This window comes from Medicago truncatula, chromosome 2, assembly GCF_003473485.1.
Source record: "Medicago truncatula cultivar Jemalong A17 chromosome 2, MtrunA17r5.0-ANR, whole genome shotgun sequence".
Lineage (NCBI taxonomy): Eukaryota > Viridiplantae > Streptophyta > Magnoliopsida > Fabales > Fabaceae > Medicago > Medicago truncatula.
Window position 1 is genome coordinate 17,209,794 of NC_053043.1, and position 23,560 is coordinate 17,233,353.

Consider the following 23,560-nt stretch of genomic DNA (forward strand, 5'->3'; position numbering starts at 1 on the left):
CTTTATCGTAGAAAGTCTAACATCATTACAACCACAATGTTCAGAAATTCGTATCTAAAACACATTGAAACAACTACATTGCTCAATATTTGATTTTTTTTTTCAAGATATAAAAATATCCTAGTAATTGGGTCATGATGATGATGCCTCATATATCTAATTGTTGGATGAAGGATTTTGACTTGAAGCTGAACCAAGGCTAAGATCAAGGTTAAGATCAAGCATGTTGCTTCGAGCATTGGTTTTGGAGTTACTAGCACCAATTGAGAACTTTTGTTTGAGCTGATATAAAAGTGTTTGTTTCTCTTCACGTAGAAGTTCAGCTTTCCTCCTCAACTTTTCATTCTCTTTCATTAAGCGACAGTTTTTCTTGTACAACTCTCTGTTCGATTTTTCCATCACAATGAAGAATAAAACAATTAAGACAATATGAAAATTATTTGGTATTAGGACATATATATATAAGAAAAAATATAAATATAAATATTCTTCACATCGTGAAAAAGATAAGCATGATAAAAAATAAAATAAAAAATAAAAAAAGCAAGGATATGTTATCATTAAAAGAATATATATTATATTGAAGAAGCTTCTTGTAATAATTTAGTCAAATACAAACGGACTAAAAAACCATATTAAAAATGAAATTGGTATGGTTTCGTTTGTTTAATTGTATTTGGACAAGTTTATTGTTTTATTTTTGGTACAATCTGCCTTCGATAGTTTTTATTAATATATTTATCCAGATTCTTAAAAAAAAAAAAAAAAAAAAAAAAACTACCCTTAGTTTTAAATAAAATAATATAATACTAATGTATAACTTTTACTTAGTCAAGGAGTTTTTCGTAAAAAAAATAAAAAGCATCCCGTGATTAAAAAGAAAATTATACCAATGGGTTGCCTCAGTGGTGAACGATTTGAGAGTTAAGATTGAGCTAATTTGTAGGTCTTAGGTTCGAATCATTGAGGTTATAATAAGACTTTGATAGTATTCAGTATGATTGTTCTTCAAATTAGTCAATTACTGGTCGAATACCTTGAAAAAAGAACTCTGACTTATTCATATAAGGAAGAAAATAAGATTGTGTTCAACCAATTTACTTCCAATATTATTGAGAGAAGGTTTTCTTTAATTTAACATCTTATATTCTCCGTAATAATGAGAATATCATGCTTAACCATATTCAGAAAGTGTTTGCAGTTACGTAAAAAACTAGAGTTGATAAATCATATAATTCATTTCCTCACTCACAGTGTTAATACCAATAGTTTCTTTAAATTATTTCATGTTTGAGTCCCCACTTCCAAACGCATCAACAATTTCTTCTATATAAATTGCACTGTCCTATTTTAACATTTGCAAAAGATCCACCGTTACTATCAGCGGTCTACCATTTTGATGAATGGCCTTATTCAGCCCCTCTGGACATGAATTGGCTTTTTCATTGTGGGTAAAATCTAGTCAAGCACCTAGGAATGAACAAGCTTTTACTTTGGATTGAATAATCTAGTACCCTGATTTTTCTAAATTGATGAGAAATGTATTTTCGCATCCTATTTTGGTCCAAGATTTTCATAATATTCTCTCTTTAAACTTCATCATTTTACCTCTTAGGCCTAGCATGTGCAACTTGTGTTAAAATTAATTCTCTCAATTGTTTTCTCTATCAAGTGGGTCCTATTTTGTTTTCGTATGTACTGTTTTATAACTTGTTCCATTTTTTGTGGCCATGCAGCACCTTATTATCACGTACATGGATTTCGCACCATAATATGCTTGATTATGGTTTTGTCACGTACATGTAACACCTCATTCACGATGTTTTCTTCTATAACTTCCTTAATTTTCTCCTGCATTAACGCAAATTTAAAATTCGAATTTCCCTCACTTAATAACACAAACCTAGATCCAACTGTTTGCAACGCACCACTAGAAATTCCACTCAGCGAAATACTTCCTTTGTCCATTCTACCATCTTCCCTCTCTTTCATTCTTCTCGGACGAAACACGTTTTTCCCAATCTTTCAAGGTTCATCAACAATATTATTTTCCACCTCCAATATCATTCATTTCCACATCATTCATATCCTCTTCTTGAGTAATTCACCTATTTGAACATCCTTCTTTATAATGTCACAATTTACCACAAGTGATACATAACAAATGAAGTAATTCATACTCCACATGATAATGCCCACCCTTGATCGACAAGTTGTCAAACAAAGGTTTTTGTGGTTGGTGGTTGTTTTGTGGTTGTATTTATTGCACTCTCGTGGAAACTACAAGCGTAGCTTTGATAAAAACTATTAAAAAATAGTCAAATAAATGAGTAAGTGGAATAAGGCGATGAGAGAGATGGCATAGTGAATGAGTAACACTCTTTGTGTAAAAAAAATAGAGAAAAAAATGATATAGTGGAGTAGGTCCGTGAGGGTGAAGAGGACCTCGGAGGGAGGAGAAATTGATGAATGATCGAAATAAATTTATGCATACGTTTATCATAAGTGATGAAATTGACTGATGAAGAATAATATGTTCTTTCATGATAATGACTATTGTGGTTCTAAAAATATCTAGAAAAATATTTAAGATTAAAGAAATTATCAAACATCTTAAATACTTGTCATCGTGTGAAAAACCTTCTTACCTGGTTAGATAAACATGTCCCAATTTAACTCTTCAATTTTTCAATAGGTGTTCATGACCAGTTATCCTCGCATTCAACCAACTGATATATAATTTATTTTTATTGTACAATATATATTATTTGATCAATCTAATTTTATGATTATTTTATATATTTTGTCTGATAATCTCTATAAATAGACACTGATTGAATTCATATTTGACTACAGTATACTCTTAGTTGATCAATGATGAAAACACATCATTTTATCTTGATATTTTTTGGTGTGCAGAAATCATTATCTATGTTGTTTGAATTATACCATCCGGAGATGGAAATCAATGTATATAAATAAAGGCTTAATACATGCTTTGGTCCCTTAACTTATTTTTGAATTTTAATTTGGTCCCCTAACTTTAAACTGTCTCAATTTGGTCCCCTAAGTATACCTCCGTTTATCCAACTGGTCCTTTCTATTAGTTTTTGTTAAAAAAACGTTAACTTTGTCCATGTTGGCTACATGGACAAAGTTAACGTTTTTTGAAAAATATTAACAGAAATGACCACTTGGATAAACGGAGGTATACTTAGGGGACCAAATTGAGACAGTTTAAAGTTAGGGGACCAAATTGAAATTCAAAAATAAGTTAAGGGACCAAAGCATGTATTAAGCCATAAATAAATTATAAGTGCAATTACATTCTTCTTTTACTATATTTGATAAAAATTGTTTGTTGACTTGCAGTTGGTGCAACAAAAGAATCCAAAATAAAAATTGGGATAAATGGTTGGGAAGACCGGGGAAGTGGAGGAGATAAAGAAGGTGGAAAGGGAGGAGGACAACAAGGAGAAGGTGAACACAATGAAGGTGTAAAAGAAAAGGGAAGTGGAAAAGACAACGAAAATGAAAGAGAAAATGAAAGTGAGAAAGTGAATGGAAGTGGATTCAATAGTGAAAATTGGAGAACTTGAGGAGGTTTCTTTTCCCACAAAAATGGTTGGTGTAGGTGACGTCCACAAAGACCAGACACATGCACATGTTTATTGTATCTCATTTCTATGTAAAATAATACCAGAGAATCTATCTTACTCCATGTCTAGTCTATACTTTAATGAATTGTGCTGAACTTTTTAAAATCATTTTTGTTACACACGAGCTTAGTTAAATTACAGTTTTATTTAAAACTCATTTTAGCAATATGTTTCTGCTTGTTCATTATCCATTTGATAGCTAGTTCACTCCACACCTACCAGAGCGATTTGCCTTCTACACGAGAAGGATTTAATTCACTAATAAGTATTTTCAACTAAACACTGTGTATTGATACATTCTCTCCGTACCGATTATTATTTACCCACCTCTGATCTTTAGTTGAATATTCTTCTGGTTTAAGTCTTGTTGAGAAACTAGAGTTGGTAGTTATCAAAGAACTCTGCTTTGATTTTTTTTTTTTTATATACAAAAAAAGTTATGTGAGTTAGGCTCCAAAGACTTATTTGGGCTCGAAAAAGCCTCAAGGCTTAGCGAAAGCTAACAAAAATATATACATATCTAAAAAATTCTCATGCTGATGGTGGGAGTTGAACCCACTACCTTAAGAGTGTGTTTGGATGAGGGAATGTTTTGAGGGAATGTAATGTTTTGAGGGAATTCAACTATTTTGAGATGAATTCTACTAAGGGGTAAATTATTTATTTGTCGGTCTTTGCTGCACAAGCCACCACATGAGATTTGAATTTGTTACAACATGCAAAAAAAAAAAAAAAAAATCATACTGGAAAATGTAAACAGGTTATTGAACACACTTGGAGTTTATTCATTTTAAGTTGACATATTTTTTCAAAACAGTAATCAACTTATGGGAAAAGTGACTCTTCATATTTAAAAAAGAAACGTATAAACACAATATAGTATGTTCAAGAGCGTCAAAGAAAGTGTATTCCAAAGAGTCAAAACCAAATGGTGTATTTAGCTAGCTATTCAGTATGGTCATGCATACGATCTGGTGTAAAACAAGTTTTAATATTCATGTTTGGATGACTTAGCTGGAGCACTATTCACATTTTAAAAGAGAGGGAAAAGTAACAAAATACAGATGATTTAATTCGCAAAGTGCATTTACTTATACAAGTTACCACTCTCCCCAGCACTAAAGCTACTCCAATATGAGTGCTCCAACTAACATGAGCCATGAATGAAAAGCACATGGAATAGCACTAAACCATGTCTTTCAAGATTTGAAGATAAACACAAAATTTAGATAGTGGATTCCACCATTATTAAATGTTTCAAATATTTTTTCAAATGGGTGTCTATCTCTCTAAATCAAGCTCTCCATTTCTTGAGAAATGAGAAGATCCTAACTCGTCTTTCAACTAATTACTTTCTAGTTAGACATATATAAATATTAAGATAAGAATATCAGTATTAGGCCCTGTCACTACTTAAATGCCTAAATCAGAGTTATTCTTTAGAGGAGACAAATCTTACGCACTACAATAAAACTATATAGCGAACAGAAAATAATTGAATAAACAATTTTAAATTAAATAATTATCCAACAAACAAAATAGAGGTACATCTTAGAACCCTAACCTAAAAAGATTGAGTTACTCATGGTAACTAAAGACAAATTATAAAAGAAATATAACATACCCTAGAGAAACTTGGAGTGAGGAGAGAGAACTCCTAGTGCTTCCCTTCCTCTTGAACCGCTTTGTTCTGAATGAGAAATTGTGAATGAGGAATGCGGTATTTATAGGGAGAGTTTCCACCTGAAGTAGCGCACAAAAACTGAGTTTTTTCCCACTAAAAAATAGCAAAAAGCAGTTTTGGCCCGCATTCAGCCATGCTTGGGGTGCACAGGCCATGCTCGGGGCGCATGAGTGTGTAGAAATGCATGCTCGGGGGGCATTCCCATGCTCGGGGTGCATCGAACATGCTCGGGGAGCATGGACAATGCTCAGAGGGTGCCTGTGAGTGTGTTAAACTAGTGTAGTAAACTTCTCAAAAATCTAAAAAATATAATAACATGACATTGGATCAAATATAGTAACATGACATTGGAACTAGTGTAGTAAACTTCTCAAAAATCTAAAAATTGTGATTTTTAATTTAAAACTTTCTTTTATTAGTTTTCTTAACCAATGTCTCGGACACACCGGTTAACTTGACCCATAATATAATGAACATATTTTCCTAAATAGATGTCTCTCATTAATATCCTTAGATTGTACCACTTATGCTTTCACATTTAAATGGATAAAAAAAAATACTACAATTTCATGTTATAGTATTTTGTTCAATTTGTTGCTTTAATTTCAATAATAATTTATGTCATGTTATTTAAATCAATAGTGATTAATTTACTGAAAAATTCAAATGAGTACATTTAAAAAAAAAAAAAAAAGATAAAGAGATATTGAAAAGAAAAATAAAAAATAAAAGTGATTGCTATTGCTATAACTCAATACAAAATAGTATGCAATTTTTATGTCTCAAGAGTCAAGAGTCAAGACCATCCCATTAAGATTAGACGATCGAGAATTTAAGTAGACATTGTAATACTTATTATCAAGTCTTACATCTGAGCTCCTTCAAAAAAAAAGTCTTACATCTGAGCTTGAAATATGAACCAACTAATAATAATCGGACGATCTCGGATCTTTTGATTGCAGGGTTGCATGAAGTTTTAGTTATATGCAATCTGGATCTAGCAATAGCAATGATGGAATATCAAAGACCAACAATCGTCTAGTGATCATCTAGTATTTACATGCTTATCTCAAATACAACAACACCCAGCGTTTCAGGTACCAACGAAGCAACACCTTCAGGTGGTTCTCTGTCTATTGACATGAAGGGAAGCATAAAATTGTATGGTACAAAGGAAATCATTTTGTACAATAGGGATCGTGCCCTAAACATCAACTAGGGGATTTTTTTTTTCCAATGATGTATATTGTGAGTTGTGACAATGACTCTAACATCTCAAAAAAAATTATCAATTGTTGTATTCTCAAGATTTATAAAAGGAATTTCTCCCTTACAAACGAAGTTGATGATTTGACGAATATTGAAAGAAAACCGTATTGAAATCAATCATGAAATAGCACACATTCTAAAAAGTCATTAAATCATATTAGAATAAATCACAAAAGAGCACACGTTTTGAACTTAATTGGTTTATATCCTTTCTTGTTGAGAGTTATCATTTGAGAAAACTTTGTGTTAGTTAAACACAAAACTAATTTTGTAAAACACCAAGTAGTGATATATTTTTTCCTCTAAGGTAGTTGTTTTGTATAATAGACTTTTATTGGTTTAGTGAGTATCTAAGATAGTTAGTAAATCAAAGAAGTATAAAATAATTGTGACTAAGTCGGGTATAGTGGATTATATTTATTGTGAGCTATGGTGAAATCTCTCACGAGTAAGTGTACTAGAGATAACAACTAGATTGGATTATGAACTAGTATAAAATAATTGGGTGTGTTTCAAATTTATTTTACGGTATGTATTTTATGTCAAAAGAAAGAAAAGTTTTGGAATGAGTTTTATATTCAATTCAATACAATACAAACATCTCTTTCTTGTGTTTTCTTGCACCTTCACTAAGTTATCAGCATGTCGAAACAATTATCGACAATCATTTTAAAATGCCCTCAATTATTCTATTTTCTTAAACCTTAAAGGAATGAATAAGGGAATGACAAATGGGTTTGCTTATAGCATGTTGGTGATTGGGTTGGTAGCTTTGGTGAAAACTATAAAAAAAAATACAAATTAAAAAAATTAGTCAAATAAATGAGTAAGTGAAATAAGGAGATGAGATAGTCAGAGTAACAGTCACCATGAAGAAAAAAAATAGATAGAAAAAATTATATAGTGGAGGGAGGGGATAGTAGAGAGAATGATGAATGATCAAGATAAATGTATGCATGTGTTTATCATAAATGAAGGAAATGAGTGATGAAGAATAATTTTTTTTTAAGTGTGAATCTCCACGCGCGTAACTGCAAAGATTAATAATTCGAGCATTGTGGAATTCAAATGGACAGCAAACTCTCTCTAAGAGTTTTAACGCTATTACATGCTCAAGATTGGATTCGATCCAAGACATTGGTTAAAATAAAAGAGACTTGTGTCATCTTATCTAAGCACTTTTAGATAGTGATGAAGAATAATATGTTCTTTCATGATAATGACCAATGTGGTTCTAAAAAAATCTAGAACTATATTTAAGATTAAAGAAATTATTAAACATCTTAATTACTTGTCATCGTGTGAAAAATCCTCTTACCTTATTTGATAAACAATTAAACATGTTCCAATTTAACCCTTCAATTTCTCAAAAGGTGTTGGTGACTTATTATCCTCGCAATCATCCCAATTATATATATTTTATTTTTATTGTAGAGTGTATATTATCTAATTTATCTAATTTTATGATTATTTTATATATTTTGTTTGATAATCTCTATAAATAAACATTGATTGTATTCATATTTGACTACAATATATTGTTAGTTTATCAATGATGAAAACGCATCATTTTATCTTGATATTCTTTTTGTGTGTAGAAATTACTATCTTTGTTGTGGCAATTAAAACATCCAATGGGAATCAATGTATATAAATAAATTATATGTTCAATTACATTCTTCTTTTATTATATTTGATAAAAAATTGTTTGTTGACTTGCAGTTGGTGCAACAAAAGAATCTAAAATAAAAATTGGGATAAATGGTTGGGAAGATTGGGGAAGCTGGGGAAGTGGAGGAGACAAAGAAGGTGGAAAGGGAGGAGGAGAACAAGAAGAAGGTGAACACAATGGAGGTGGAAGAATTAAGGGAAGTGGAAGATATAAGGGAAGTGGAGAAGACGACGAAAGTGGAAGAGAAAATGGAAGTGGAAGAGAGAACGGAAGTGGATTCAATACTGAAAATTGGAGAACTTGGGGACGCTGGGGAGGATGGGGAGGTTTCATTTCCCACAAAAATGGTGGGCGTAGGTGACGACCACGAAGATCAGACACATGAACTTGTTTATTGAGTAAACTATCAAATTGGTTCATGTCTTTGTAAGCTATTATCAAACTAGTCTCTGACTCTATTAATATTTTAAACTAGTCTAAAATAATAGCAGGGAATCTATCTTACTCCATGCTCTATAATATAATGAACATATTTTTCTAAATTAATGTATCACTGATATCCTCAGATCGTACCACTTATATTATCAAGGTTAAATGGATAAAAGTACCACAGTTTCATGTTATAATATACTCTATAATATACTATAATGGTTTAGATTTGCAAGTTATTGAACCCTATGATATAAGGTTTTTGGATTTGAACAGGGTTGTTTTGGATTTGAATAAATTTTCAGAAGAGGGATTGGACTTTGGATATGAAAATGAAGAATTGAATGAAGAGGTTCATTGGTGGCTGAAGATTTTTGTGGATTCTTCATACTAGACGTCAATGAAAATAAAGCAAGGCAAATTATGAATAATTATGTTGTGTGTTTCTTTTCTATCTTTGGCTAATCATTCATAATTTGATACTACATGGAATTGAATGAATTGTATCTTCTTATATTATTTGAATGAATGGAATTGGCTAATATCTTCAGCTTATGAGTCGTTATTATTTGTTTATGGGTATTTGAAGAATAAACACAAACACTATTTATACTATTGCATTACAAAATTCTCATTATTCTAGAAAAATTAAAATAAATAACCATAAACAAGGTTCAATACTACTACTGCACCGCAAACAAAAAGAGTACGAAGAAATTGAAAACAAATCAATTTCCTTTATTTTACTAAGGCTAATTAGTTGCATGTAGTAAACTCAATTCATTGTTCACAAAAACACAAAACATAGCTAGTATCATCCAAACAAATCTTGATCACAAACAAAGCTTGATCACAATAAACTTCCGCACCAACCTCCTCAAACAATACCACACGCCATCATCAATCAATATTTGAATACCTAAATAAGCAAAAGTCCATCAGAAAATTACCTACTCGATCACTTTGAAACAAGGAAAAAATATTAGCATAGAAAAATTACCTTACTGAACATTGTTTAAGTATTCCATAGTTTCAGTGACCAAGTGCCAATCACAATCTAGGGTAGTGGGTAGCTTGTCTTGTCTAAAAAGCGCATCTTTTTGCATATGAGGAGCTTTGTAATCATTATTTCCTTTGGCCTTCATTATCTCAATCATGCCTAATTGGAGCGACAGAAAAATCTTGTTTGAATCTATACTAGAAAATGTGTCAAAGGCATTTTGCACAGCTTGGATAAGCTCATTGACTGATACACTTCTTTAGTTATGGAAGTAATCGGTTTTGTAACAAGTGTTCATGCTGCCCTGTTGACACTTGACCTTATTGCAGGTACTTCATGAACTAGGGGGAACATGCCTATTTTACCTGAAAACGTCTCGTTACCATCACTGTCAAATCTAGGTCGAGCCACTGCGGCTAAAACCATGACCTTAGTAATGTAGTTTTTGTTTTTGCACGTACGATGTGGGTCAGCCTCATCTGATAAAAGGTAATATTTCTTGTTTTTTTTAGTCATTTCAAACCATTTTTCATCGATATGGACGACATTATACATTGACTTAAACTTCGGTTCTTGAGGAATGCTACTATCCTCGAGATTGGACAAGCAAAATCTAAGGCAACTTTTCATATTGTTTTCATTCAAATGTGGCTTTAATGGACTTGAAATTCGTCGTAAAATCCCTTCTTTTTTGTTCCTCAACAATATATTCTTGTTAACACCTATGGCATGTCCTAGTGCTCTATATGTACTGCGCTTATCTAACGGCACGTCACACATTTTTTCCATATCAACCTCAATTCTTTTTCTACCACAATTTTTTGTTTTTTTATGGCGAGCATCTCCACTTTGACGTATTTGTTTCAAAACTCGATAAATGACATCTTTAGAGACCGAATAAGTTGAAGCCAATCTTACCACAGTGCCGCGTTTGAGCTTGCCATTATGACTTTCGCTTAACAATATCTGAGCAACGGCCTCTCGTTCGGTATTACTCAGAAATGAACGTTTTCCTTTAGATGGTTCTGTCTCACATGGATAAATCAAAGATAAACTAAAACTTAATAAATAATGTTACAAGATAAAACCATCTTACAAATACTCCTTTCGTGTTATTAAAACATAACTTAAAACTTAAAAATGATAATGGTAGTTATAACAGGGTAGTAATAATCATGAAATCTGAGTATGATTTAACAGGGTAGTAACATGGTAGTAACAATCATAAAACTAAAACTATGAAACACCATAAGAACTGCTTTTGGATTAAAGGGTAGTAATAACAATACAAATCTAACATGTGAAATTGCATGAAACACCTTCGTCGAATTCATCATCACCATCATGTTCATCTTCTGAAATTGCAGCACCTCCTTCATCATTTGGATCAGGTTGAGCTTCTAAATCAATATCTAAAGACATGTTTAAATCAATTTCTAAAGGCATGTTTGTTAAATTGAGGTAAGAAAAACTGGATAGTTCACTAGCTATTTAAATGTGAAATTTTAATTTAATAGGCAAGAATGATAATTTTCATTTAGCGGGTATAAAATCCATTCAAAAAATTTCGTTAAAAGGAGGATATTATTAGAAGTTTTGATTTTAGTTGGTGGTGCAGACTACAAGTATCTATCATTAAGACTAGGTGGTAGTGGGATAGTTGCATGGAATACAAATAGTACACGTGATGAAGTGTTTTTGTTTTCAATGTGTGTGAGGGTAAATTAGGAATATTGAATTTTTATTTGATAAAATTTATAGTCAATGAATAATGATTGATTTTCTTAATAAATGTGTTTTTTTTTTTTGCTTATATTTCAGGACGGAAGGAGTATTGTTCAGGTTGTTTCTTTAATTTCAATCATTAATTATAGGCTATGAATACAACCAAAATAAGAGGGGACAATTAGGAGCAAAAATAACCAAAATAAGATATGTCGAACTAATAACTTCTCAAAAACCCTAATATAAGAGCTCGTCGTAAACCTCTTTATCTACACAAACACAACAAAGGTTTCACAACTCACTCATTCTTCAAAGAGGGGAATTTAATTTGTTCCGTCAATTTTTCCACACAAATACCCTTGTCTGGTGTTTATGAATGTGTTGGGAAACATAAGAAATTGTGTTGAACATTTTAAAATATTTTTTGTTTCACACGAGCTTATTTGAATTATAGTCTTATTTACAACTCCTTTTAGCACAAAGTTAAGTTATTTATCAAATCAATTAACTTGATTTAAAAAACATTGAAACAAAAGGTGAGGTTAAACCATACGAGGAATGTTACCAACACTCACTTTTCAACTCTCTCTATCACTCACTATTTTATTGGATGAAATCAATGTGTATCTCACCACTTTGTGTGAACTCAATTTTCAAAGTGTAGGCCCAGAATGATTTAAACCAATAAAATAATGAGTATTGCTAGCATTGCTCTAAACCATATAGAACTTGCTCAAAGTAAATAAAGAGTATAAGGGAAGAGATAATCGCGCAATATGTTTCTACTTGTTCATTGTCCAGCTGATAGCTAGTTCACTCCACTCCTAACAGAGTGATTTGCCTTCTCAACGAGAAGGATTTTATTCACTAATAAGTATTTTTGACTCGGCCTCTCCAAACATTGTAAGTATTATTGACTTTGTCTCTCCATACTGAGTATTATTTACCTGCTGCTCCATTCTAAGTATTCTTTACCTACCTCTTCAAGCTGAGTACTCTTCTGTTAAACCATCTCTTCTGACATAGCTTTGAAAAAAGGTTGGTTTGCCAATACAAGATGAATCACAACATTGAGTTTGTATCAAAGTGATACAAAGTCAGAATTTGGAGCTGTTACTCTCCGAGAGGATTTACAATATAGGGTTACTAGTGCTTTATCCCCCTGTAATATAGGTCATTTTCAGTTTTCCATCCTGTAAAAATTTTTGTTTGGTTTTCGTCCTTGTAATTTGAAGATTTTTTGATTTTGGACCTTCATGGCAATTTTTGCTCCCTGTAATTTGATAAAATTTCGGTTTACCCCCGTATAAATTGAGCGAATTTTGGTTTAGCCCCCTACCATGTCGTTGATTTTGTACTGTCAAAATTCATGAAGGTCCAAAACCAAAAATCTTCAAACTACAAGGACGAAAACAAAACAATTTTTTACAAAGTGGAAAATAAAAAATGACATATATTACAAAGAGGTAAAACATTATTATCCCTACAACATATTCCTATATCAAAGCAAGTGTACAACGACAACTTGTTTAATTTGTAATAAGATCTAATGACTCTCCCTCTAGAGGATTTACATTGACATTCTAGATAAACTTCATGTTTGTTTGTTTGTTGTTTGACACAGTTCATGATCACAATCATTTTAATACCATTGATTTTTCATTTAGCAATGGTCATTTGATATTTGTCCTTTGACACTTTTGATCGTTTGACTGATATAATCATTTCGATACCATTGACTCTTCAATTATTTTTATACACAAAAGTTATGTGAGTTGAGCTCCAAAAGCTCATCAGGGTTTGGACCCACCTAAGAGTCCTCAGACTGGCCGCAGGAGTTGGACCCACAACATTGAGGTGAGTCAACTCCTTGCCAACTTAGCCAAATTGGCAACAACTCTGCTTTCATCATACAAAGTATTTGCTATAAGCTACATGGTAAAAACTCGCAATTTTAACTAAGCAAATGGAGCCTAAGAAACACTTGTTTTAGACGAAAAATAAGTTAATCTCATTTGTTTGCGGTAGAAAGCATTTCTTGGGTTTAATGAGCCTAAGCATTCTCCAATCTCCACCCTACATCATGTTCTGTCCGGTGAGAATGGATTCACATGAGCTAAGAATTACATGTAGCTATCAAACATGCCATTATGTTCACTAAAATGGCTATTGAGCTAAGTTTGACTGAAATAAAACTGAAAATTACAACAATTCATTGTCTAAGAAGTAAATTATTTGTCGGTCTTTGCTGCACAAGCCACCACATGAGATTTGAATTTCTCCAGCTCTGCCAAAACCTCATCCTCTGGTCTGTAGAGCAAATCACTCATGCGCCATATCTGCAAAAATAAATTTAAATTAATCAACCAAAATAGTTTGTTACAACAGGCAAAATAATAAATATTTTCATAATGGAAAATGTAAACAGGTTATTGAACACACTTCAGAGTCTATTCATTTCAAGTTAACATATTGTTTTCAAAACAGTAATCAACTTATGGGAAAAGTGATTCTTTATATTTAAAAAATAAAAAAATAAACACAATATAGTATGTTCAAGAGCGTCAAAAAAAGTGTATCAGAAGAGTTAAAACCAAATGGTGTATTTAGCTAGCCATTCAGTTTGGTCATGCATACTACCTGGTGTAGAACGAGTTTTAATATTCATGTTTGGATGACTTAGCTGGAGCACTATACACATTTTAAAAGGAAGGGAAAAGTGACAAAACACAGATGTTTTAATTCGCAAAGTGCATTTACTTATACAAGTTACCACTCTCCCCAGCACTAAAGCTACTCCACTATGAGTGCTCCAACTAAAATAACTAGAAATACCAGGAAGTGCTTGGTGCCATGAATGAAAAGCAAAAGGAATATTATAGTGGATCCCACCATCATTAAATTTTTAAAATATTTTTCTAAATTTGTGTCTCTCTAAATTGAGCTCTCCATTTCTTTCTAGAAACGGAAAGGATCCTAACCCAAGATTATCAAACAGTATAATGTTCTGACACTTAAGACATTATCCTGAAACTGCATCAAACAAATTTGGCAATCCCATATGTATGTTTGTGCAGTTTCAACAAGCAGGCAATAGCAATTTCAATTGTATAAAAGTCGGATAATTACTAAATATACTTAGAGGATGGAAAATCATTTAACATACCTGCAATGTTCCCCCTCCACCAGTACTTTCGCAATCATCAGACACACTAACAAGTGTCCATGGATCATGTGCATTCCAGTGAAAGTCAACAACTTTGTCTCTGCATATAAATAAAAAAAGATCGTATTTAAAATGAAATTACAAGGTTGGGCGAGGAGAAACAGAAAATATTTTGACAGACGCATTTAGTACAAACAAGAAAATCAAATCCAATATTTTGACACTTAATAACATGGGATGAACGATTCACAAGGAGAAACAGTTGAATGAAAGCAACCCGAGGATCACACAAAATGCTATTCAAGAAAACCAATGGGTCGATGCTATCTTAAAGAGACAGGTTTTACTGGAAATCATCAATTGGTATCACAAGCTTGAGACCAGTACATATTGAATGTACAGTTTCTAGGAAGACTATGTTTGGAAAAAATCACAGATACAGATATTGAAAAGACAAAGTACCATTTTAGCCAATAGTAATTGATGCTCAGAACTTCATATGAAGTTGACATCAAAATGTGGTGGAGAATTACAGATTAATACGTTAAAGATAGAATCAAACAGCTTAAAAGAGACAGAAATCCAACAGGTGTAAGAAAACTATAGAGCATCATCAGATGAGGAACATAAATAACATCAGGTAAGAGTCAGAAAATTATATTTAATTGGCCTTTCATATGAAGTTGGTATCAAAATGTGGTGGACAATTACAGATGAATATGTTAAAGATGAAGAATCAAACAACTTAAAAAACAGAAACCCAACAGGTGTAAGAAAACTTGAGCAAAATCAGATGAGGAACATAAAGTTAAAATCAGAAAATTATATTTAATTGGTCTGGCTAAAAAGTAATTTTAAATAATCAAGTTGGTATAATTAGTTATAATTAAGGTTACCATAGAGACAGTAGGTTCATACCTATGACCAGCATGTTGGAAAAACAACCCTGGAGGAGAATTTATTGTTTTTCCAGCTCGCTCTATCTTCTTGCCAACCTGACCACAACAGAAGCAGAAGACGTTGACCCCTTGCAATAAAACATAATTGGTGTGGCAAGAAAGCAGCAAAATAGTATCCAATTAAAACTGTACCTTCTCATAATCCCAAATGTTCAGGAGACCATCTTCTGCTGAACTTCCAAATACAGATGATTTGTCTGGAGACCACTGAATTAAACAAACTGATATTAGCATATGATGTGACATAACTATAATATATATAAAATGCCAGAAGACGTAGAAAATTATTAGAAGACAAAAAGAATGGATTAAATAAATCACCTGAACACAAAGGACAGCAGCCTTATGAGCCTCAAATTTGTGGATAGGAGACCCAACCCCATTAGAAGTGAGATTGCGACGATCAAACATGCGAATAGAATTATCTGCCGACCTGGATTGATAATGTGGCAAGTCAAACACAGATGTGAAATGATAGAACCAAACAAATATTGAAATCAAACTGAATTGGAGATAACTCCTACAATCAGACTGTAACTAATAATCCAACAAATGCAAAAATGGAAAAAGTGCAGAAAAAATTTGGATCATTACAACAGAAAGATAACTCCTACACCCCCTAATAAACTCCCTCTGATTCCAGAATCAATTCCCACACACTCCCCTTATGCTAAGTTTCCCAATCTGTAATATTGCAGCCATTTTACAGCAAGTATTTTCAATATTTCCTCTACTATCCTCCTAACATACGTGAATCCAACATGATACTTCATCATCTTGCTCAAAATGATATGAATCAGCACACGAGTTGAAACTGAATTAAACAACGGATTAGTGAAAATAAGACATAAAACCGGCAAACATACCCAGTAAGAATCAGATTATCATCATGGGGATTCCAGTCAACACAGTGAAGATCAGCATCATGAGCTTTTTCAACCTGTCACCAAATACACATCAGATGAGAAAAGTAATAAAAATTTATAATACAATGACACGTTACTATGTTACACTATCAAAAAAAGGGGGATATGTATGTAAATATCTAAAAAGATAAATGAACATTTTCCCAGTTGATAAAACATCAGTGTTGCACACTCCTTCCAATGAGTTGGTGAATAAACTTAAAAAAAAATGTGTTTGCTTCATGCTTCAAAATTTGTACTTCTTTCAAAATAAATTAAATACATTATTGAAGTGTAAAACATATACCTTCCAAAAAGCATGCCTTAAAATCCATACATGTATAAAACCAGTAAAAATTAAAGTCATGTCTCACTATAAGGTGTTACCTACTACATGAATAGAACATGCCAAAATGTCCTAAGTAAATGAAGTCCAATGATAGCATAATTAAATCTTAATATTTTTTAATGGTTTAGCCTATTGGTTTTCTGGTCTCCCTCAACCACAAGTCAAATTTATTTATTAATAGTGCCAAATCAGACCACAGAAGTGAAGCAAAGCAGAGCAGCATTATGCTGCTAAGGAAAAGAAATTGAAATACATGTTTGAAGAAAAAAGCATATACCTTAACCACAGGACTAGAGCCAACACGTGCATCCCATAATATGAGACAAGAATCATCTCCAACACTACAGAACTCCTGCGCACTTCAGGATGATAATATTTATGTCAGGAAGATATGATTGAGCCATAAAATATAGTATTAATCCATGTTGCTATTACAGCACAGATAGTCTAGATTCCTTGAATAGAATTTGAAAACATAGAATATTATTTGTTGAGCTCTCCCCTTTCAAAACATACTTGAAAAAGAAGTAGCTAAGTCATTGATAAAGGATAATATGGAGTTGAATGAGCAGAAAGAATAGCGACTAGAGAGTGACCTAGATTTCACCCAAAGTTCATAAGGTGAACAACAAAATGAGAATAGCCACTTTAATAAGGAAAAAGCACATGAATACTAAACTACTTAGTAGGGTAAGCAAATTACCTAGAAGGGCAAAAAGCCACGTCTTCAACAGTATCCTCATGCCCAGAGTAGATACCTCTTGGTCCGACAGTAGGGCTATCAGCAGTTTTGGCAATGGATCCACCAGACTTGTTGGAGTCTGTAGCAGCAGATGTTATATGGTCTTCAATACTCCACAACACGACTGTTTTGTCTTTTCCTGAAATGCAACTCAGTTTTTTCAGATACAGAGTAACCAACACAATAAATGAACAAGGATTTCAGATACAGAGTAACCAACACAATGAACAATGAATAAAAAAAAAACATGTTTCCCAACCTCCAGAAAGCACATAGGGCTGAGTAGGGCACATTGCAAGAGCAAACTCTGCATTATCTTGGTGTCCAGTCAATATCTGCAAAAGAAGCTCAGTGAATATACCAAGAAGCATCAACCATGACAAATAACATAACAAAAATAGAACAAGCAATAACGTTGAAATAAGTTTTTTTAAAACAGGATGATTCAGGGGTAATAATGAAGTCCACATAATTCAAATTGGAGGGACCAATTTGATAATATCCATCCCAATTTCAAAGTTTTTGAACCCCCAAGCCCTGTTCTAGCCCCATCAATGGTACCCCATTGTTCAGTTCAATAGAGCTACACCCTCATGAAACAGAAAAGTTTAATAGATTAAACGATCTAACAAAACTGCAGTGTAATCTGGCCAAATCACAATTCACAAAAACTTTGATCTCATGTAGAAAGGGAACAAGGATCTGCTTCATTCTGTGATTTTGATCTCATGTACAAATTGGATTGAACTTTCCTAGATTGAAAATGTTATGGACTATTAGTGCACACTGTAAAGTGAAAGAGACGTACCAGATCTGGACGAGAGTTTGTAGCTCCAAGGACAGCATGACGGTTAGGTTGACTTTCAACATCCCAAATGAGAACCTGATATTCGAAGAGTCATAAATAAGGAACGAAATAGCCAGGAAAAAAAACATTTCTAAAGAATAAAAACAATAGCAAGGAAAACTGTAAAGTTCTTACATCAGGGCTGTCTGTGTGAGTGGCCACAATCTTAGAATTTTGTGGCAATTCCCTAATTCTGTTCACCTGCAGTTCAAAGCATAAAGATCAGATCAGCAAACAACCCTACTTATATCAAAAGCATAATGACATTCAATTCACGCCAATATATAAACCATTAATTACAGGCATATACAAATGAACAAAATCTCGCTGAAAGCTCTAAAACGAATCCAAGGCATGTCAAGGAACAAAATATTAGCAGTGTTACCAAATATCGAACATGGTGGCGCATTTTTGCCTGCCAATTTCGTAAAGGATGGCGGCGCCACATGTCAGCCGATATTGCGGGCGTTTGGATTTTTGCCATCGACATGACTGGTTATTATTCATTTATCTTTGAATAATTGTGGGTTTTTGCATCTCCGCCGTAAACAACACTGGTTATTATTCATTCATATTTGAATAAACATCAGATGCATCGAATTTTCAGAATGTCAATGTGAAATTTATACCTCGCCTGGATGTATGATAGTCTTGTACTTCTTGACAAATGGAGAGCGAGCCTCTTCATTAAACTGAAAAATAAACAAACAAATTAGTTCATTAATTGAATTTCAAACTATGTAGACACCAAGCCTCCAGATTGAAGGTGTGTCCCGTGTACAACATGTGTTGGTGTCCAACACCAACACGTGAGGTGCACCAACGTGGCACACCAACACGTGATCTACAACAGTACACGTCACCAACACGTGGTTAGTCAAGTTAAATTAAAACATTCCATTTTATCAAATTATTACTGGTGTTTATGTGTCAATGACGTGTCCAGTGTCTATGCTTCATAGATCTTAAACAACAAACTAAAACTACTAAAAGGTAAGAAACATCACAATAACATAACAATAAATAAATCACCTGAGAAATGTGTTCAGCAGCTGCAACCCTAGTCTTCACAACCTCACAATTCGCAATCACCAAAGTATTCGGAACACTTCCATCAGTCTAATCAAAAACCGAAAAATCAAAATGGGTTTTCCCTCTCATTCCATTAACCACATCAACAAACACAGATCACACTAAAACCCATTTCAACAACAAAAATCAATCAAAAAAATTCAATCTTTTTAACTAAAACCCATTTCAACAACAATCAAACCAACCAAAAAAATTCAATCTTTTAACACTAAAACCCATTTCAACAACAAAAAGATTAGATCTTTTCACCTGCTCCGAAAGATAAAGCCTCTGACGATTCTTGTAAGTAGCCTGTTCAAGCTGAGGACCCCACCTATCAAAAATCACAAAACATTATCACAACATTAATCAATCAAATCAAACCCAAAATTTCACAACCAAAACCAAAAAAACAAAAACCCTAAAAAATCATTACAACAAAAACCAAACCTCAACTACATGGATCAAATCACACTATCACAAACAATTCAATCCAACCACACTATCACAAACCATAATTCAATCCAACCCATCAAACATAATTACAACATTATTCAATCAAATCAAACCTAAAACTTTCACAAAAACAAAAACCCTAGAAAAACATTACAACAACAACCAAACCCTAAAATATTCTACCATAAACCATAATTCCATCCAACTCATTAAACATCATTACAACATTACTCAATCAAATCAAACCAAAAAAACTTCAAACAAAAACCCTAGACAGAGAAACACAAACCATAACATTCTTCAATCAAAATCAAACCCAAAATTTTCCAAACAAAAACCCAACATTATTTCAAAATCACAACACAATTCCATCAAATAAAACCTAAAATTTAACAAAAAAAACAAAAACCCTAACCGGCAAGAGAGAGAAGGCCAAACGAGGTTATGATTAGCAAGCCAATCATAAAGAACAGGAACAAGAGATTTCCATTGAGAGTACTTCTCATCAACAGAAGCTTGTTGTTGCTGCTGCTGATGAAGCTGTTGCTGTTGCTTTTCCTTCTTCGATTCTCTCGGTGACTTCACTTGTGATGGTTCTTCTCTCTTGTCTTCCTTGGGTTTAGGTTTGCGTCCTCTTGTCTCCTTCTTCTTCACGGCGCCGGTTGAGGGTGGTGTCTCCATTTCTCACTCTCTGTGCTACTCTCTTTCTCTCTCTTCTCTTTCTTTCTCTCTCTTAACACTTCAAATTTCAGAATGGCTCTCACAATGTTGTGAAGTAGTATTTATATTATGTGTTGGTGTAAGAAAAAGAAAAAATAAATGATTTAGGTTGAGTGTGTGTTTGGAGCCGTTTTTCTTGATCAAATTTCCGCGAAAATCGGTGGTTTTTTACCGCAAAATGAGAAGCTTCGAGATTTGTTTCTACCAAAATGAGAAAATCCGCGGCGGAAATTGTGAAAGTCATTGTTAAACCCTTTCCGAGTCTAACTTCCGTATTTTTAATTATGTTCCAACGTATATTAACGATTTGATATCTAATGAAATGCTATAAACATATTTCCTTCAAAAAAAAACAAAATATTGAGAGAATAATTTATCCACCGATATTTTCACCCGAGTGTGTAGTAAATGTGTGTGTTTGGAACAATTTTAAAAAAATGCAAAAACGTGATTTCTTTCATTGCAAAATAAGAAGCTTCAATACCTAACTTTTACCTAAATGAGAAAATCTGCCGCGAAAATGGAAAAAGTCACTGCTAAATCAAATGTTGATTGTAATACAATGTTTATCTTTGATGTAAGAGAACATTTTCTTCATTAATGTTTGTTTAAGTGTGTCGAAAATATATCTTAAAAACAAAGTGAAATAATAGTTTGTTTGGTGTTATTATCTATGAGAGTAATATTAGAAGTGTTCATAACTAGGAACGAAATGGTCTTAAATAGTGTGTAACAATCTTCTCTTCTCTTCTTAAAGATAGTCTAACGGGTCAGTCTAGTGATAGATGGTTATTAGGTTATGATGTAGAAATTAAAGTTCATTTAAAATCTTCAGTTGTTAAAAACTCACCTAAGAGATTAGGATGTTGTAGCCTTAGAAAAGTGTTATGCAAGGGATTGATCAGAACTATTTTATTAATTTGTCGTAAAACTAAAATAACAATTGAAAAAAAAAATATGTGTAATTTACTAGCAACAGTGAGAGACAATGAATTCAAAAGACATGGTCATATTTGCTATAAATCCATTACCAACTTTCATAATTAATCTATTTTTTGTTTATGATTTTAAAACCAAACCATTGCCCTGTGCAACTGATGCACACTTTCGTGTTTAATTCGATTAGCGTAGTTGTGCAATGGCAAGTGTACCAGTTGTTTTCATCAAGTTATAAAGTTAGTAAGTAGAGTATTGTATCCACGGAGATTGTCCTTTCGTCCGAACAATTCTCGTTTCTTATTTTTGTAAGTTGACAGTATAAAAGTGAGTTGCAACTTTTATCAGTTTGCAGCAGAGCGAATTCACCTATTTTTGGTTGCAGAAAAGTAAGCAGCGGTTAAGATTCTTCGAATCCCCTCTGTATATTTATTGTTGGATAATACGTAATCTAAATGTCGCGTTTATTTATCTCTTGGTGACTATAGAAGCGATCAGGTCGTTGAGAGTTTCCTAAATAGGTAGGGCATGACCTGACCTAATGGGTTTTAGCCACTTGGTACCTGATTAGGCCTTTTCCCCCGATGGCTAACTGCACATGTTGATCGCACAACGATTCTTACGTACGGGGTCTTGTTAATTCAAAGGTAATTGAAACATAAACTTAAATTGGCTTTCCAATGTTTTCCCAAGACAATGAAGGCCACGATTCCCTTAGGGTTGCCCATCTATGAATCTTAGGACACTCATAACACACTCTCTCTAAGCTTACTTAGTAGTTTTGCAAACGGGCAGCTCTAATCTACGTCTACCTTACTAAGGGTTTCAAGAGAATGTCTTACTAGGTTATAACTTTAAGTCGGACAGCTAGGTGCTTGTTTCCATAATTACTAACTAGTTAATACCTAGCTTCGGTAATGCACCACACGATCAAATGGGTTCTAGCCACTAGGTACCTACGTCTAGGGTCAATAATTCCTAGTGTATCTTTAGCTAATTAATAATTACTTACTTCCTAGATAGATAGTTAACGATAAAAGGATATAAAGATCAAGATACAAGCATCCAGTTAGTGAAAACAATATTAAGTCATGTCACAACCCAAGTACCTAATCTAGGGTTACACCTCTCACAAAAATAAAGACTATAATCTAATAAAACTCTATAGTGGACAAAAGCACAAATAAAATAAATAAACGACAAATTATATTAAATAAATATCCAACAAAAATATACAGATTTTCATCTTAGAACTCTAACCTAAAAAGATTTAGTTACACATGGTAACTAAAAACAAGATACTAAAATTAAGAAGAAGATAAAAACTCTCCCGAAGCTCCAAAGTCTTCCTCTTGCATTGCTCCAGTTCTGAACGAGAAATTCTGAATGAGGAAGACTGGTATTTATAGTGAGAGTTTCTACCTAGGTTCGGGCTAAAAGTGCGGTCTTTAGCCATTTAGAAAGCAAGAAAAGACAGTTGCGCCCCAACTTTTTGCGTGCATGGGGCACATTGCAAATGTATGGGCTGCATAGTGCAAATATTTTGCAAACAGGGGCGCATAGGAAATGCCCTAGGCGCATTCTGCCTCTCTTCAGGTCCCAATCTCCGATTTTCTGTCGTTTTTAGGTCTTCGTATTCAAATAACTTGCCTCAATACTTTGGGATCATAATTCCTCTCACTTGTAAGTCTTATGAGGCCTCTTGAATCTTCATTTTTGTCTCTTGAATCTTCACAATTCTTTGGTTGTTCTTAATTTGCATGATTTCTTCATGAATTACTTCAAAACCCCCTCAAATTGCTATGTTTTGGGAAAACTAGAATTACAGACTCAAATATAGAAAACATTACAAAAGTTCTGAAGTCGTATGCAATCGTTCTAATACTCCTCTTTTTGCTGCTATTTCCTACTAGAAACTACTAAAAAACATGCTAAGAATAACTAAGATGACATGTCATCAGCAGCCCCCCA

The 23,560-nt window shown here is 33.1% G+C and overlaps 3 protein-coding genes across 5 annotated transcripts; 1 reads left to right on the forward strand and 2 right to left on the reverse strand.

Annotated features, from left to right (window-relative positions):
- The first annotated feature begins 8,099 nt into the window (after positions 1–8,099).
- On the forward strand, positions 8,100–9,263 carry LOC25486419 (glycine-rich cell wall structural protein 1.8). Of its 3 annotated transcripts, none has more exons than XR_003009314.2 (3): positions 8,100–8,258; positions 8,335–8,710; positions 8,990–9,238. XR_003009314.2 is itself a non-coding variant. In XM_024776285.2 (2 exons), exons 1-2 carry the CDS (start codon positions 8,165–8,167, stop codon positions 8,643–8,645), a joined length of 405 nt encoding a protein of 134 aa, XP_024632053.1. In that variant the 5' UTR covers positions 8,100–8,164; the 3' UTR covers positions 8,646–9,263. The 3 variants fall into 3 exon arrangements, 1 of the variants encoding a protein (XP_024632053.1); XR_003009315.2 differs by having other exon boundaries at positions 9,019–9,238; XM_024776285.2 differs by having other exon boundaries at positions 8,335–9,263.
- A 744-nt stretch (positions 9,264–10,007) lies between these two features.
- Positions 10,008–11,159, reverse strand: LOC112419361 (uncharacterized). The gene is made up of 2 exons (XM_024776972.1): positions 11,033–11,159; positions 10,008–10,738 (listed from the first exon to the last, which is right to left on the reverse strand). The coding sequence occupies exons 1-2, from the start codon at positions 11,157–11,159 to the stop codon at positions 10,008–10,010; spliced, it is 858 nt and encodes a 285-aa protein (XP_024632740.1).
- Positions 11,160–13,425: 2,266 nt separating this feature from the next.
- LOC11437707 (WD-40 repeat-containing protein MSI4) lies at positions 13,426–20,696 on the reverse strand. The gene is made up of 15 exons (XM_003595123.4): positions 20,349–20,696; positions 19,748–19,811; positions 19,439–19,525; positions 19,036–19,098; positions 18,542–18,607; positions 18,368–18,442; positions 17,819–17,894; positions 17,521–17,698; positions 17,095–17,176; positions 16,430–16,503; positions 15,885–15,996; positions 15,696–15,770; positions 15,523–15,599; positions 14,605–14,704; positions 13,426–13,777 (listed from the first exon to the last, which is right to left on the reverse strand). The coding sequence occupies exons 1-15, from the start codon at positions 20,612–20,614 to the stop codon at positions 13,670–13,672; spliced, it is 1,503 nt and encodes a 500-aa protein (XP_003595171.1). The 5' UTR covers positions 20,615–20,696; the 3' UTR covers positions 13,426–13,669.
- Between the last annotated feature and the right edge of the window lie 2,864 nt (positions 20,697–23,560).

Excerpts from the sequence above, each read along its gene's own strand:
- LOC11437707 (XM_003595123.4), bottom strand. The coding sequence starts at position 20,614 with ATGGAGACACCACCCTCAACCGGCGCCGTGAAGAAGAAGGAGACAAGA. Across the intron at positions 18,608-19,035 it reads CTATCATACATCCAGGCGAG|GTGAACAGAATTAGGGAATT; the intron begins GTATAAATTTCA and ends TTTGAACTGCAG. Across the intron at positions 15,997-16,429 it reads GATAATCTGATTCTTACTGG|GTCGGCAGATAATTCTATTC; the intron begins GTATGTTTGCCG and ends TTATCAATCCAG.
- LOC25486419 (XM_024776285.2), top strand. The coding sequence starts at position 8,165 with ATGATGAAAACGCATCATTTTATCTTGATATTCTTTTTGTGTGTAGAA. Across the intron at positions 8,259-8,334 it reads AACATCCAATGGGAATCAAT|TTGGTGCAACAAAAGAATCT; the intron begins GTATATAAATAA and ends GTTGACTTGCAG.
- LOC112419361 (XM_024776972.1), bottom strand. The coding sequence starts at position 11,159 with ATGCCTTTAGAAATTGATTTAAACATGTCTTTAGATATTGATTTAGAA. Across the intron at positions 10,739-11,032 it reads TGATGATGAATTCGACGAAG|AACCATCTAAAGGAAAACGT; the intron begins GTGTTTCATGCA and ends CATGTGAGACAG.